The 15805-nt window shown below is 50.2% G+C and overlaps 1 protein-coding gene across 1 annotated transcript in view; it reads left to right on the top strand.

Annotated features, from left to right (window-relative positions):
• The first annotated feature begins 335 nt into the window (after positions 1 to 335).
• Positions 336 to 15805, top strand: part of ME2 (malic enzyme 2) — a 34849-nt gene continuing 19379 nt past the window's right edge. The window contains exons 1-2 of the mRNA XM_084224657.1: positions 336 to 440; positions 7104 to 7230. Coding sequence (XP_084080783.1) covers positions 7123 to 7230 — 108 coding nt within the window. The 5' untranslated portion in view covers positions 336 to 440; positions 7104 to 7122. The remainder of the gene's footprint in view (positions 441 to 7103; positions 7231 to 15805) is intronic.

The following is a 15805-nucleotide window of genomic DNA, read 5'->3' as shown; positions in this document are numbered from 1 at the left end:
TCCCGTCCCCTCACGTTCCCCATTGCCATTCCCGTCCCCTCACGTTCCCCTCACGTTCCCCGTCCCTCGCACTCCCATCCCCAGTCCCGCCCTTTGCCCCGCCCCTTCTCGCTGATTGGCTGTCTTGCCAGTCCAATTAACCTGTGACAGATCCCCCCGCCGTACCTGTCCCCCTTTTCCCTCTGCGGGGGCGGGATAAAACGTTCATTGGCCAAACGCCACAGCCGCTGCCGAACTCTCTTCCCGTCTATTGGCTGCGCCAGTTGTCAGTCGCGGCTAACACCCGCCTCCCGGGGTGTCCCTCCCCGGCGCCTCGGCGTAGGCTCCATTCAGTGGCGGGTTCTGCGGCGGACGTAGCTCCGGCGGGCGGGCGCTGTTCTCGCTCAGTAGGAACAGGTCCTCGGCCGGCATCGCTCAGCGGGCAGCAGCCGCAGGAGGAGGTAGATCCGTTCTGGTAACAATTATACAACTGCGGCGGCGCACCACAGGCCTCTCTCTCTCTTTATAAACCCGTGTCTACGGGGCGTTCTGAGGGGCTGGAGGCCGCCCGGGCCAGGGAGGGGATGGAACCCGCCCGGGATGCTCCGTGTCCCCGGTCCGGCCCCGCGGGGGGTAGTGCCGAAGCAGCAGCACGGCGGTGCGAGGCCCCGAGGCTCGGCCTGCGGCGGAGGCAGCGCTGGGCCCTGCGGCAGGTGCCGAGGTGCCCGCGAGGAGCCGGGGGAAGCAGCCCCGGCTGCGCCCGTGCGTGTTTACCCCTGTCAGGACGGTGACAAATGGAGCTGCCAGCCCGCCCGCCGGGAGCTGCCCGAGGCCGCGGGGAGCGCCCACCCAGCGGGCCCAGCCGCTCCCGCGGCCCCCCCGCGCAGGGCCCGACCTGCCCTGAACTTCCCCGTGGCCCTGGAGAGTGAAAGTTGGGAAGGAGCGGAGCAGCTGGCGCGGCCTTGGAGCAGGAAGTGCCGCCCGGTACTTCGGAGTTGCTGTTTGGGTTTGGCCTCCTGGCTGCTCCTTCAGCGGAGCGGCCGTGGCTGACACGCCGCCGTCGCTGGCTCCACGCTCCACTAAAAAATACTGACTAAGGGGTGTTGTCCGAGCAACCCGGGATGGTGTGTCATGACAGGAATCTCATAATTAACAGGAGAAAAACCAAACCAAACTTAGAGCACATTGATAAAGGGTTGGTGAAAAAGGACAGTCTTGCAGCCGAGCAAGATCAAAACCACCAAATGTCGATTATTTGTGTCTTTGTGGTGTAATTCCAAAAAGTAGTGAACATCAAAGGGAGGTTTTCTGTGTATCTGTAATTTACATATGGGCAAATGAAAGAGCTGGGCAGAATGTGCCGCGCTGCAGGTGGCCCATGTGTGTGCAGCCAGCAGTGTCTAATGCCTTATTATACGCTATAACATCTGTAGAAGTTTAACCCGAGCCTGTATTTTAGAAGAAACTGTGTGTTACAGTCACAGGCGGGAAGTTCTGATAATCCTGTGCGGCGGCTTGTGAGTCAGCAGCTTGAGTGCAGGCAAGATTTGGAGGTTTTTGCTCTGCAGACGAAGGCAGAGGCTGTCAAAGTGCCTGGTAACACGGCGTGGTTGAGTGAGTACTGATTGAATGCTCATCTTTACGAGTGGTGCCAGCACCTTCCCTGCAGCCGAAGCGGCACTGGTAGCCTGTGATGCATGGATGGGTTCTCAGGCTTTTCTGTCATTTAGGTGGGGTATTTCTCTTTAGAGCCAGCACACGCTGAGGTTTGTAAGAGGTTGGCAGGCGTACACTTCTCATGTTCTGAGCTACCAGCAGCTTGGCTTCTCTGTGCTCAGTGCTGAGCTGCTTTCCCAGGAAGAACTCCCATTTGTAAGTGCAGCAGGTGTTGGGAGCATCCTTGTCCACCCCTCAACCTGTATCAAAAAAAAATCAATGTTTCTGAGTTGAACAGCTCCAGCGCAGGGGCGTGCCAGCTCTCCAGAACAGACCATGAGTACCTTTCTGCTGCTCCTGGAGTATTTCTGAGGGCTTTTAGGCTGAGGTCTTTGTCCTTACCTTTACAACCAGTAGCCCTCCTAGTTACACAAATCAAAATAAATCAAGAATGTCAATACATCTTGTCAGACTTGGCCAAAAATACTGCTGCTGCAGTTTCCACAGTAAAAGATAATGAACTTTTGGTGCTTAAGAATCAGAATATTTAGGTCAGTAAATGTATAAAAATACAGCTCTCTGATGTTGTCCAGTAAGAACCAACCAAGACTCCAATACCAAACAATTCAGCCCTACTTTCTGCTCGTGCTGCAGGAAGTCTGAGATTACTGTAAATTACAGTAATTGACAAATACTCTCTTTAGGAAAGTTCTGAAATTACTCTCATCCGAGTTCACCTAAGTGTGCTTTGTTTAGTGTGTGCTTTAGTTAGCCTGAAGTGGTGAGCTTGCTTACTCTGCCTATGTGCTCCACACCTAACTTTTCTTCCTGTTGAACTGGCTGCCTCAGAATAAAAGGGAAGAAAAGTAATTCCAATATGCTAAAGATCTGCTTCCAAAATAACCTGCCTGCCTGTGCCAAACACTTCATTAGTAATTTCTGCCCACGACTGTTCCTTTTAATCTGCAGATCTCAAGGTGCCTTAGAAATGTCCTTTAAAGTGGTGGCCCAGGACTTTGCTGGAGGGAACCTGAAGTAGTTTTGCCCCTGTTTCCTGCTGGCTTTCCTCAGCAGTAGCATCTGGTCAGCTCAGGGAGCCAGAGGTGCCGAGCTGCTGTGCCAAGCTACCACGTGCCCCCTCCTCGGCCCTGTGCTCCTCCCGCCTGGGATGCCCCTGTTCTGGAGCAAAAGTGACTCCTTGTCCTGCTGAACGGTGGTGGGTGCAGGGAGAGCTGCTTTCTTTAGGTGGAAGTCTCGTGGGGAGACACACTTATAGCCCGTGCTGGCCTAATGTAATAATTTTAGACTGCTTTATCATTACTGAAGTGATGAAACCAGCTAGTGTGTGCCTGGTTTGTGTCATCCTTGGGTGGGCCAGGCTGGGCTGTTTATTACTGAAAAAAAAAAAAAAAAAGGAGAATAGAGTGCATGGTGCAAGCACTCCAGACCTGAGGTGGTGCAGGCTCACAGAGGGATGGCTGTGGGGGCATAGGAGACAATGTCTGTTGGCTTAGAAATGGTTAAGGCCTTAAAAACTGGAAATTCTGTGGGGCCTCCATGACCTTGAATTAATGATTTCAGCCTGTCAATACAAAAAAGCTCCTCAACACAGGTCAGTTTCTGTAGACGAAAGGCAGGCTGGAATAAATCACTGGCACAGGATTTCAGGAACACTGGAAATGCGTTTGTGTTTCCCCACCCCTCAAACTGGAGGCAGGCTGCAGAGTCACGCAGCACGAGCTGCCATGCAGGGACAGACACTCCTTGGCACTGAGGGGAGACCCACACAGGGTCAGGCAGCCTGGGCTTATTGAAGCTGGCCTTGCTGTAATTGACTCTGAGCTTCCTGATTCTCTGGCCAACCTAATTCTGCCTTTTAGGAGCGTGATGAACCTTTCCCTTAAAAGTAGGTTTTGCCATTTAACAAATCCATAATTGGAGCAGCAGAACATTTGCTCCCAGATAAGGGCGCTTGTGCATATTGGTAATTAGTTTGACCTGGGCAGATGCCTCCTGATAAGGCACAGCAGGGAGCTGTCCTCTGCTGAGCTGAAGGATTTAATCCCCTTAATTTGTGACACAGCAACTCAAAAATTCCCAGCTGTGCTGGACTCAGTCTAGAGGTGCTCCACAGTCTGGTGTACTCCTTACCATTGTTAGGCCCTGAAGGGAGAGCAGAGGTCCTGGTTATGCTGACACAGATTTGGACAGGAATTTATTCCTCATTCACATCTGCCGTTTTCCTCCTAATTCCTCCTCACGGGATGTTGCACAGCCTCAGTCCTCTCTCTGTGTTTTCACATGTGGCAGGTGCTGCTCTTTCCCCCAGTTCACATCCCTCCCCGACAGAGATGCTGCCAGGGCTGGAGCCCCTGTGCTCTGGAGCCAGCCTGGCACAGCTGGGGCTGCTCACCTGCACAAGAGAAGGCTCCAGGGACACCTCAGAGCCCCTGGCAGGGCCTCAAGGGGCTCCAGGAGAGCTGCACAGGGACTGGGCACAAGGCAGGGAGGGACAGCAGCCAGGGAATGGCTTCCCAGGGCCAGAGGGCAGGGACAGATGGGATATTGGGAATGAGGAATTGCTGGCTGGGAGGGTGGGCAGGCCCTGGCCCAGGGTGCCCAGAGCAGCTGTGGCTGCCCCTGGATCCCTGGCAGTGCCCAAGGCCAGGCTGGACAGGGCTTGGAGCAGCCTGGGACGGTGGAAGGTGTCCCTGCCCATGGCAGGGGGTGGCACTGGATGGGCTTTGAGGTGCCTTCCCACCCAAACCACTGTGGGATTCTCTGTCAGCCTCTACTACCAAAATAATCTCTCCTTTCTTTATAGTTTAAGTGCCACCCTCTCAGGCCTGGCCTCTCTCCTACAAACCCATCATAAACCATGTTAAAGCCTCCTCAGATACTTCACAGTCCAGCCCTTCCATCTCCTCAAAACCAGGTGGTGGCTTGGGGACCTTTTGGGGACTTTTTCCCCAGACCTGTTCCTGCGGCTCCCCAGCAGACGTGAGCCACGGAGCAGGAGGCTTCGTGTCCCTTTGTCCTTCCCCATGGGTCCAGGGGACAAGGCTGGTGGCCAGCAGAGCTGGGGTGGGTCACAGAGGGCCGTGGCCATGCAGGCAGAGCTGCTGGCAGCCCTGCGGAGCAATATGGACAGGCACGGGGGAGGTTTCCTGCTTTGTGGGGTCAGGGCTGGTCATGTTAAGGTGGGTTTCGGAGGCAAGCCCTTGCTAAACCACATTCAAAAGTTGTGACAAAAGGAGTTGGGGGAGATGTGCAGGATGGGAGAGGAAACAATGAGAAGAGCAGGCGAGGGAGAGCTCAGGGCTGAGTGGCCAGTCGGGTTTTGTGATGGATATAAATTAACTGGGATCATATCTCTTGGATCTAAACAGAGGGCTCAGTGGAAAATGAAACTTGATTCTCCCCTTTTATGAATCTGAGATACCTCCATCAAGAGAATAATTTTAGGTGCTGGTGTGACACCTCGGAGAGGAGCAAGTCTCCTCTCTCACACGTCAGGGAGGAAAGCAAGATTTGTATCACCTTCGTAAGGCCTTTTCCCCTCTGCCTCGTTGATTAGAGTTAATTGATCAAGTTCAGGTGAATCTGGGCCACAATCTTGTTTGGTTCTTAAGTGCTCATTAATTGCACCAAAGTAATTTAAATTTAATTAGAGTTTGGTAGGATGTGGTGCTTGTCCTACTTTTTAATTCCTTGTTTAAGGTATTTGCTGGTGGCAGGTTGACGCCACGGTGGCACCAGGCTGATGGGACTCTGGGATGGGGTTTGCTGTGACACTGGAGTCACAGACCTGTTTTGGGCTCCCCTGCATGGAGAGATGGACCTGCAGCCGTGGGGGGATGGCAAGTGAGCAACCAGAACTAAAACCAGTTCAAGCTGAATCTGGTGATCCTAAAGGCAGCATGGAATTAATGTGTTTTGCAGCACAGAATTAATTTCCGAAGTCTGATCCTGATTTCCCGAGTGCTCGCTCCACCACGAGCAGGTTTGGGGAGGAACAAGCCTGTTAAAGGCCACATTTGTTTGTGCTGCTGGCAAGGCTTCCTCCCGTGCCTCCTGTCCCATTCCACGCAGCAAATTTATGGTCTGTACCTCAAAACAAATCAACACAGGGGGTTCCAGTGGTACTTCTGTCATTCACAGGCCTCAACAAACAAGTGAAGGTTGAGAGGAAGGGATGCTTCTGGATGCGGGGCAGCTTCCCTCTACACTTGGTAGTGGGTAGAAGAGAAACTCAGGCATAACTGATGATGAAAAATGTTAAATGTTTGTGTATTTTTTTAATGCTTGGAAAGATTTTCAAGAAAATCCTCAGATTGTAACTTGTAAGACCAGTCTACCATCTTAAAAGCTGATTATGTGCAAATTTGATTAGAGCAGGTCTTCTAAAGTATTCAGGCAATATTTAAGATAATGAAGTTTTGTTCCTTAATTCAATTTTGTCTCCCATCTGGAAGAAATTAAAAATGCAAGCCATGCATCATTTAATTCCTTAAAAATATCTCATGCTCTGTGTCAGTGTCCCTGCCTGTCTGGGCTGTGAGCGTGTGGCTGGGCTGGGGGCTGACGGGTCCCCTCTCCTGGTCCCCTGCTGTCCTGGCTGGCTTGCCCCCTCCCTGTGTCACCACACAGACCATGGTCCTGCTAGGTCCTGCCCTGCTTCCCAGTGTCTGTCTGTCTCAGTGGAATAATCTTTGGGATTCCAAAGATCTCCACTGCACATTCCCTACTGGTCCTGCCCTATGCAAGCACGTGATAAATGGTAATTTCTTCTCCAAAGAGCTTGTGATCAATAATGAAGTAAAATTAGTTCAAGAGTAGCTAACACCTGTCAGGATTAGAACTTGAGTAATACTAACAATTTTTAATTCTTTTAGGGGAACATCCTTTACTTTAATGGATATATTCTCTCTGAAAATAAACTTTCTATTTTTAAAGTTTGGAATTGTAAAAATATAAGCCTGGAATTCACAGATCAGTGGAGTTTTTTGCCATTTTAATTCCACATTTTGTTTTAGCAGAGTTTCAATATGCTGGCAGACACAGTTTCTCTCCCGTGTTGTCCAGGCCAGGAGATTTTGTTGTTGGAGAGCTCCAGAGGATCTCAGTGGGGATTTTGTGGCTGCCCCTGCCCAGGCTGTCCTGTCCTGGCTGGCCTTTGTGCCAGTGCCGGTTCCACAGGCCACCAGGACAGCTCAAGTCACTGCTGGCATTTCTGCTCTGCCGGGAGGATCCCCGCGTTCCCTCCACTCTGTGCTCTCAGCACTCCCAGCCCTTCCTTCCTTTCCCTGCTCCCGGCTGCCGCAAGGCAGGTTTGGGGTGTTGCTCCGTGGTGTCAGACGGAGTCTCTCTCTGCAGGTGCTCCCCAGTGGCAGCAGAGGCCCGCTGTGGGTGTGTGTGTGTGGGCTCTGCTGGCTCTGGGGTGCCTGAGTGCTGCCTTTGCCCCGCAGGTGCTCCGGAGGAGGGAGGATGCTGTCCCGACTGCGCGCGGCCGCGGCGCCCTGCGCGATGGCGCGGCGCAGCCTGCACACCAAGGAGAAGGGCAAGCCGCTCATGCTGAACCCGCGCACCAACAAGGTGGGTCTGCGTCCTGTCCCCTGTCCGTCTGCCTTACCTGCCTCTGCTGATAGTCCCGGGCACCCCGTGCCGCGCTCTCGCACAGCCAGCGCGGGGCGGCGAGGCTGGCAGCCGCTCCTGCCCCCACTGCTCCGCCGGCCCGGCGGCTGTCCTCACGGCTGCCCCGGGCACGCAGGGGCTGTGGCACTGCCTCGCCTGGCTCCTGGAGGGGCTGGCTGAGCCCAGGGGCAGCTTCAGCAGGGAGAGCGTCTGACCTGAGAGCTTGCAAAAGTTAACCCTGAATTCGCCAACCGTAGGAAGTGTTAGCCTCTCTGTCCTAGCCCTGTCCCTTTCCTGGGACACCGAGAGCTGGAGCTGAGCCACATCACCTAAGAAATATCCCTCTGCAGAGTCTGAAAGAGCATCTAAAAATAAACCTTGGTGGGAGCTAACTGGGAGGTACAGATATCATGTTAATTCCGTGCTTTGAGGCAAACTTAGAATAAAGTAGCGTTTTGTTCCCTTCACAAAACTGTTCCTGTTTCCACAAACCCATCCTCAAACTTTTTTTTTTTCCACTGGAGTTGTAGTGGCCTTCAGGAATCTTGCAGCCATTAATGTTTAAGTTAAAACTGGTAAGAAATCAGATGAGGGCTTTTAGTGGCTGGTCCAAGATGTCTGAAGTGGTCAAGAAAGGTGTCAAATCTGCTTGTCTCTGACAGGGCATTTCCTGAGCAGTGAAATGGGGCTGGATTATTTTACCCTTCCCTTTCCACCCTGGACAGTAGACTGCAAGATGCCTCAATCCTGCATGAATCCAAGCTGCCTAGAGAGGGAGAGAGAACTGTGGAGGGTAGAGACTGGCTGACTGCAAAACTGACGTTGAGATTGCTGTGTCAGGGAAAAAGAGTAAACTGGTGTGATTTGTCAAGATCAGATTGTCTTGAGACTTTCTGAGCTCTAAAGACTTTGACATGCCTGTGGAAATTGCTTCAACCCCTGTAGGCTTTTCCAAATGCTGATTATGCAATAGTATTCTGAAACAGAACAATAGGTCATTTCTTACTGTTTTTCTAATGGTGATATCCTTCCATTTTTTTTAACTCTGGAATTCTCAGCTGGACTGAACACAATGCAATTTTTTTTGAGGAGTTGAAGGGAGTAGGGAGCTTCTGGTTAATGGCAATTGATATTTTGAATATTTTAATGCCTCCAAGAAGTTACACTGGTGAGAGGGAACCCCACTCTGCATAAGTTTATCTCTGCTGTATCAGCCTGTCCTTCCTGCTGACGCCTGTTGGAATGGATCAGAAAACTCACTGAGTGATACTGCTGGATGCAGTATCTGTATGGAAATGCATTTTGGATATTCAGCAAAGACAAATGATTTATTAAACACACCGAGTACTTTACCCCTTGTGCCTCACTTGTGTATAGATATATATATATGTTATCTACGTACAGAAACAGATAAAGGGTGTTATTTCTTGCTGTCAGCTTGTTGAGGTTATCATGTTTCACTTGATTAGATTTAATTTTTACATCCTCTATCAACTCTGCAGAACATTTGGTCTCCCCTAAGGCATGTGTCTCTAAAACAAGAGCTGCAGAAGGACAGCATCAGGGACAGGAACCAGCCCTCACCCTTGTGCAAACTTACCTGTTGCTCTTTTCCCCTGGAGTAGGTTTTTCTCTTACAATTGTGTTTCTTTTCTTGCCCTCCCTTAGCTGTGTGTTGCAGGTGGACACACAGCTGCGCCAGCTGTTTGGGTTTTGGTGTTTGAAGGGCAGGTTGGAGGTGTTCATTGTCGGGATGGCTCCGAGAGGTGGTGAGCTCTCTGGGCCACCTCCATGCTGCAGCCAACAAGTGCAGAGCCTGCTGCAGCTGCTGTGGCATCCTCCTTTGCTCAGAGCCCTCCGTGCTGTGTGACTGACTGCTGCTCCCTGGCAGGCCTTCCAGTGAAGTTAATTGGCTCCAGCACCTTCTGTTCTGCTGGGGTCCCTGCTGTGCCCAGGAGCATTTTCAGCTTGCTTAGAACGCTGTTAGGACAATCTCAACGGTTTAGTGCTGGCAATTAAATTGTTACTGATATGGTGCAGTGCTTCAGATAGGGCAGGGTTTGTTCTTCCACCCAGAGCAGGTGATGCAGGAGGACAAGATCCCTGACTGGGGATGTCTGTTCTGCCACGTGGAGTGCCATCAGCGTGTTCTTGTCTCCGCTGGAAATACATGACCTGTAATGTTATCTCTGTGTTTGTTTTCTGTGGCTTGCAGAAAATTTGTGACTGGATAGTTGGTGACACTTCCTGTAGTTTAGTTGATTTTTTTAGTTGGTTGTTTTGGTGGAGAAGGGTGATGGTATCTTGTACTGTGGGTTCCATTACCCCGTTTTCCGTGAGTCTTCCTCAGGATTGTTAGGTTATCACAGAATCCCAGAGTCCTGAGGTTGGAAAAGCCCTCCCAGCCATCGAGTCCAGCCTGTCACCCAATCCCCACCTTGTCACCCAGCCCAGAGCTCTCAGTGCCACCACGTCCAGGCCCTCCTTGGACACCTCCAGGGCTGGGCACTCCAGGCCTCCCTGGGCAGTTCCAGTTCCTGACCTGCCTTGCCATGGGGAATTCCCTTCGGATGTCCAGAAACTCCTCCTGCACTGACAATGCCTCTCAAAATACTGGCTTCAGCAGGTACCTTTAGGATTTATATATGCACATATTTGTGTGCATGTATCTGCCTGGAATGACAATATATATGTGCGTGGAAATATGTGATAAATGTTAAAGAAACATTCACTGGTGGCAGGTTAATAATCCCAGACTGATCCTGAGGAATTTTACTAGTGTCTTGTCTTTCGTACAGGTGGTCATCTTCTTATATGTTATATTTTGCTGACAGTTTCATCTGTGTTCATTCGCAGCTTTTTCAGCCCAATTCATTTTCATGCATGGCTTCCGGAATACTTCCGGAAACTGGAGAAACTGTGATAAATTTACCTTTGCATAAAGAGACGATTTTCTTAGCAAACTCGTACCTGACCTCAGTGACTTGTGGGAAATACCCTAACAGTACATTTCCGATTCAGAATAAAAAGTAAACAGAAAAAAACAACAAAATAAAAGGGGTTGCACAAGAGAGTGTAAAGAAAGGATTGTGTGGGCTTGAAGATGTAAAAGCAGATGGTCCCTTGCACTGCTCTTTCTCACCATGCTGGTTTTGACACATTTATCTTATTTTAATACATTTTAGATTTAGACTTAGCCAGCTGTGTTGAGCGGCCAGGACATGGAATACGCAGTGCAGTGCCCCTCTGCCTTCCTGGGGAAGCCAGGATAAACAGGATGTGGGGAGGGAATGCAGATGGTGATGGTTGCTAAGAAGTGCAGTGCTCCAAACGCTGCTATCAGTTTGTGATCAGTCAGGAGGAAAGACCCCAGAAGGCAGGAAAATGACAGAAACTGTGCACACAGCCCCAGCCCAAAAGTCCCACCGCAGGTCTGTGTCCTGCCCAGATGGTTTGGAGGGATTCTTGGATGGGGTTGGTATGGCCACGCACCTGCGGATTGTATCAGCTTCCCTGAGGTCTGCGTGCTTTCAGAAGGAATTGCACTGGGCACATGGAGCTGTTTAATCTGTAACCAGGTGCCAAAGGTGGTGGGAGGGTATGCAGCCGCATTTACCTTGGACCAGGTGTTCTGCCAGCACCTCTGGGCTGGGGGGTGGGGGATGGAGGGAGGGCGCTGCCTGGGGGTGTTCATTGTGGGATTAATGCCCTTGAGGAGAGCAGGAGCAGCCACATCTGCTCAGCTGGAAAAACAGCAGTTTAAAGAGATGTCCCCGGGGTGCTCAGGGATGCCTCTGCAATCACGGCGTGCAGCTCTGCCGTGGTGTCCGTGGAAGTGTACCCGGGAGGGGCAGGGAGTGGAGGCTTTCTGCTCCTGGCTTTTCCCCTCTTGTGCCGGGAGACAGCTGTGGGCTGGCTGAGCGTGGGCCATCAGCCAGAGTGCTGCCGTGTTCCACCTTGCAGAGGGGTCCAGGAGCTGGTGGCACCTTTGCCTGCCGGGAGAGGGAGTGTGAAAAGGCTTGGAGATCGATGGGATCCGTGCTGTGGCACAGTGCGTTGCCCTGCTGTGTCAGCCACACCCACCGGGGTACAGACTGCTGCTCTGGGAGAATAAAGGGAGAGAATCCAGTTTAAAAATGAAGAAGGAAAGAAATCAGGAGAGATTTTCTGTTCTCATAAACTTTTATTCTCGGGTAGAGATAGCAAAGACACCTTTGATTCTTATGAATGAACTTTATTAATTTCCAGTGGAGGCATCTTGTGCAATAGTGAACTTTGTAGCCCAAGGGAGCAAAGTCAAGAGAAGCAGCCCACAATCCAACATAAAATCTGCTTTGTTTTCAAGATGTTTATGATGCTGCTTCAAAGGCTGTGCTCCTTGCTGAATCTGTTCTAACAATTACTAGGAGTTACAAGGAAAGCACTTTTTAAATCTCATGAGTAACTAATTTTCCAAACAGTGGCGTGTTTGGATATAAACTGTATGTACATCTTTTTCAGGATCCCTGGACAGGGATTTTGCTGTATATGAGAGCATTTGTGGTTGGTTAAAAGTGCACTCTCATATATGTGGCTGCAAGACTGCAGGCGGGGAAGACTTACCACCACTACTACTTCTCTGCTTGGAAATCTCTCAGAATTACTTACTCAGTGGTGCTATAAAAATCCTGCTTGCAGCATCCAGGCTGCTCCATGCAAGGCACGCAGCTAGAATTTGTGTGTGCTGGTATTTATAGCAGCACGGGCTTTGTGTGGTGGAGCCCAGTTGCTGTGAAGTCCCAGTGCCAGGGTTTGTGCATTGAAGTTCATGGTGGTTCAGGGTGAGCTTGTCTTAACTAAAATAGCGTCAGCATTTCACTCCAGTAGCATTTTTCATTCCCCCTCCCAGCAGAAGGTTGGTTTTGTGGCAGTGAATTTGTCTGTGGAGTGTTAATTAATTAATTTGTGGGCTTTGAGGTGTGATGGGCTCCCTCCCTGCTTTGTCTGTGCTGGCCTGGAGACGACCCCTGCTTGTTCTGAGCTGAGAAGAGGATTAAGGAGGCTGATGGCAGTGAAAGTCAGCGCACAGCACCTGGGGAGAGGACACCCGGCCTGCAAACAGTGACCCAGCCTGCAAACTGTGATCCCTGCTGCTCAGACCCAGACTGTAGGAGGACTTAAGCACTTAATCCCAGGGAAAGCTGGGGTGAGCTTGGGCCTTAGGTGCAGGTTCTTCGGTGCCTTTGAGCAATCGGTGCCGGCTGCGTGGGCTGAGTGATCTCCTTGAGTCCCTGGGTGTGACTGTGCCCCCTGATCCCCAGGGTCTGGCTGTGCCCCTGATCTCCAGGGTCTGGCTGTGCCCCTGATCCCCAGGGTCTGACTGTGCCCCCCTGATCCCCTGGGTCTGACTGTGCCCCCCTGATCCCCAGGGTCTGACTGTGCCCCCCTGATCCCCTGGGTCTGGCTGTACCCCTGATCCCCTGGGTCTGGCTGTGCCCCCCTGATCCCCTGGGTCTGGCTGTACCCCTGATCCCAGGGTCTGGCTGTGCCCCTGATCCCCTGGGTCTGACTGTGCCCCTGATCCCCTGGGTCTGGCTGTGCCCCTGATCCCCTGGGTCTGGCTGTACCCCCCTGATCCCCTGGGTCTGGCTGTACCCCCCTGATCCCCTGGGTCTGGCTGTACCCCTGATCCCCTGGGTCTGGCTGTGCCCCTGATCCCCAGGGTCTGACTGTGCCCCCCTGATCCCCTGGGTCTGGCTGTGCCCCCTGATCCCCTGGGTCTGACTGTGCCCCCCTGATCCCCAGGGTCTGGCTGTGCCCCCCTGATCCCCAGGGTCTGACTGTGCCCCCCTGATCCCAGGGTCTGGCTGTACCCCTGATCCCCAGGGTCTGGCTGTGCCCCCCTGATCCCCAGGGTCTGACTGTGCCCCCTGATCCCCTGGGGCTGACTGGAAGGGTGCTGGGTGTGTGATACTGCAGCTCCATCCTGGGAGATACTGCAGGGCAATCCCAAATCCACATCCAGGTCCAAATCCAAAACAAGCTCATGGTCATGGACAAAGATACTGCAAGTGTTAGAAGGACTCAGGGGTTTTATCTCACTGCTCTGGACTAAGCTTGGTCTGTTGTATTTGGAACAAGGACTGAACCTCTGTGTGAAGGCTGATGTCATTCTGACTCTTGATTTAGGCCTAGGCAGAAATTAAAGCCTCTTTGAATACTGTAAGGTGCAATTGTCATGTAAATCAACAGCTGAAAGTACTTAGTGTCACTTAAAAATTCATCCTGTTTCATGCTATTGTAACTCCAGAGACGCTGATCAGCTAGATTCCCTACAGACAGGAAAGAGTGTGAATAAACTGAATAAAGATGGGTCTCTGTTCTGCTTGGAACTAAGCTCAGGGCTCCTGGGCATTACTGGGGGCCCAGGTGTTATAAGGACACTCTACAGGGGGTTGGGAAAAGCCAGGTTCTGGTGTCACACTGATAGTGGAGATTAGAAATTTGGTAGTCGTGGTTTTTAGAGGACCCAAGGCTTTCTGGAGGGGAGGATGTAGGTTTTGGTAGTGAGGTGTTTCTCTCGGGTCACAGTAAAATGTCAGGGGTACCCCTGGGAGGACCCTGGCCTTCCCCAGGCTGTAAACTCCAGTGGCCTTGCTGAGCAGAGACTGAACTTCTTCTTCCCTTCCTCTTCTTCTTCCTCTAAGCACTGCAAATATTTTGGCACCGTTTTTGTTTCTGTGGTGTCTGGAGTAGCGGTCAGCATACTACAAATGTTTGCCAGCTGTGCTCGGCCTTGGGGCCTGAGCCTCTCACGCTGCAAGCAGTTTGTGTGGGAAAGGGCTGTAATCCTTCCTTTTGGAAGGATTTAACTGCATTTAAAGGTATAAACTGCTGATGGCAGCAAGCCGGGCTGTTGAGGAAAAGGGAAGATAGCTGAGACGAGTTTGTGTGGAGCTTGCATTTCTGCTGGCAGGGAATTAATAATATTTCTTGTGAAGTATGCAGAAGTAGAACTAATCCTTTGCAACACAGGAAAAACCTCTGTGGCACCCAGAGCGTGTTTCTGTGGGTTCTTCTCTCATGTCAGTTTCTCTCTGTTTACATGGTTGTGTTCTTTGTGGAAATGTTGGGTTATTCAGATCGGTGTTTGGAACAAAATTCACTAAAGTAGCTGAAGTGACTGTTGCACCCCACCAAAAAAAAAAAGAAAATCAAAATTAGAAATAAAAAAAACAACAGCAATGTTAAAAACTTAAAGAATGAACTATCATCTGAAATTTATTTATATTTAGTATTGGAAGAATACTGGAGAATAGCAGTTAGACTGGGAAAGAAAACAGTGCTTTGCAAATGACTCCTGATGACTTGTAGAAAAGCTCTACTGTCCCACTAGTAAAAGGTTAAATTGAAATCAGTACTTAGTGCCAAATCTATTACATGAAAGGTTGGCAGACATGAAGATAAATACAGAGAAAAACAGATTCATTTTAGGGTTAAATGTCCAGGCTCGGGCTGTGCACCGAGTTCCCACAGTTAAATACTTGGAGTTTCCTGCAGGAGGGCAAAACAGTGAAGTTTTTGGGTTTGGGTTGTTGTTTTGTTCTTGCTGTCTAGTTCTTCAGGTATTTTACTACTGTAGAGCATAGTGTAGAATCAGTACAGGAAAGCAGGTGGACTGCTTTAGTCAATGTAGTCAAAACAGCTGATATTAAATATGACCTAAAAGGAAAGAGAAACATAATGTAAAAATGGTAATTATTTTAACAATGGGATTTTTTCTCTAAGGAGTATTTTTTAGAAACCATTCAGGTATGATGAATTACACTACAACTGGGCTCTCTTTAGACATTTTTGTTGATGGGTATGTGTTCTACAGATAGCTGTGAAGAGTCTGCTCTCACATAAGCAGAGGTGAAAATACTTGTATTCTAATCTGAGTTGAGGCCTTTGCTGTCAAGTGGAAAAGTACTGATTTTTATTTCTTGTCAGTTGAGGAGTCGAACACAGATGATCTTTGTGGGTCCCTTCCACAAGGATCATCTGATTCTCTGACCTTTCTGATGGCAGGAGGAATTTGGAGTGTAATTACAAGGCATAAGGCAAACCTTAGAAAGCTTTTTTTTTTTATTTTAAACTTGTCAGTAAGAATCTGAAGGTTGAGAAACGGTTCAAATCAGTATTTAAATAGCAATAAATTTAAGCTCTGTCCACTCTCCTTCTTCCAAATGGAGAAGAGATGGAAGTTTTTGCAGTTGAACTCTTCTAATTTGGTACCAGTGAGGCATTTTGGTTGTAGACAAATTTATTAGATCCATCCCTATGTGAAAATGAAGTATTTGGGTTGGACTGTGATCTTAATAGAAGCATTAGGGCAATTCAGTAACTTGAGCATCAGGCTCTATTACTGAAAAAAGCAGCAAATGGAGCAATTCAGATAAAAATCTGAGCTACAGTGCCTGTCTGTGACTGTGGGGAGCAGCCTGGGTGGCAGTTGCACAATTGCAAAAGCAGCTGTTATTTCACTTTTAACCCGTTTGCAGCAGCACCTCTTTGC

This window comes from Fringilla coelebs (assembly GCF_963513975.1).
Source record: "Fringilla coelebs genome assembly, chromosome: Z".
Taxonomy (NCBI): Eukaryota; Metazoa; Chordata; class Aves; order Passeriformes; family Fringillidae; genus Fringilla; species Fringilla coelebs.
The sequence above is the reverse complement of the archived record's forward strand: the minus strand, read 5'-3'. Positions and strand labels throughout refer to the sequence as shown.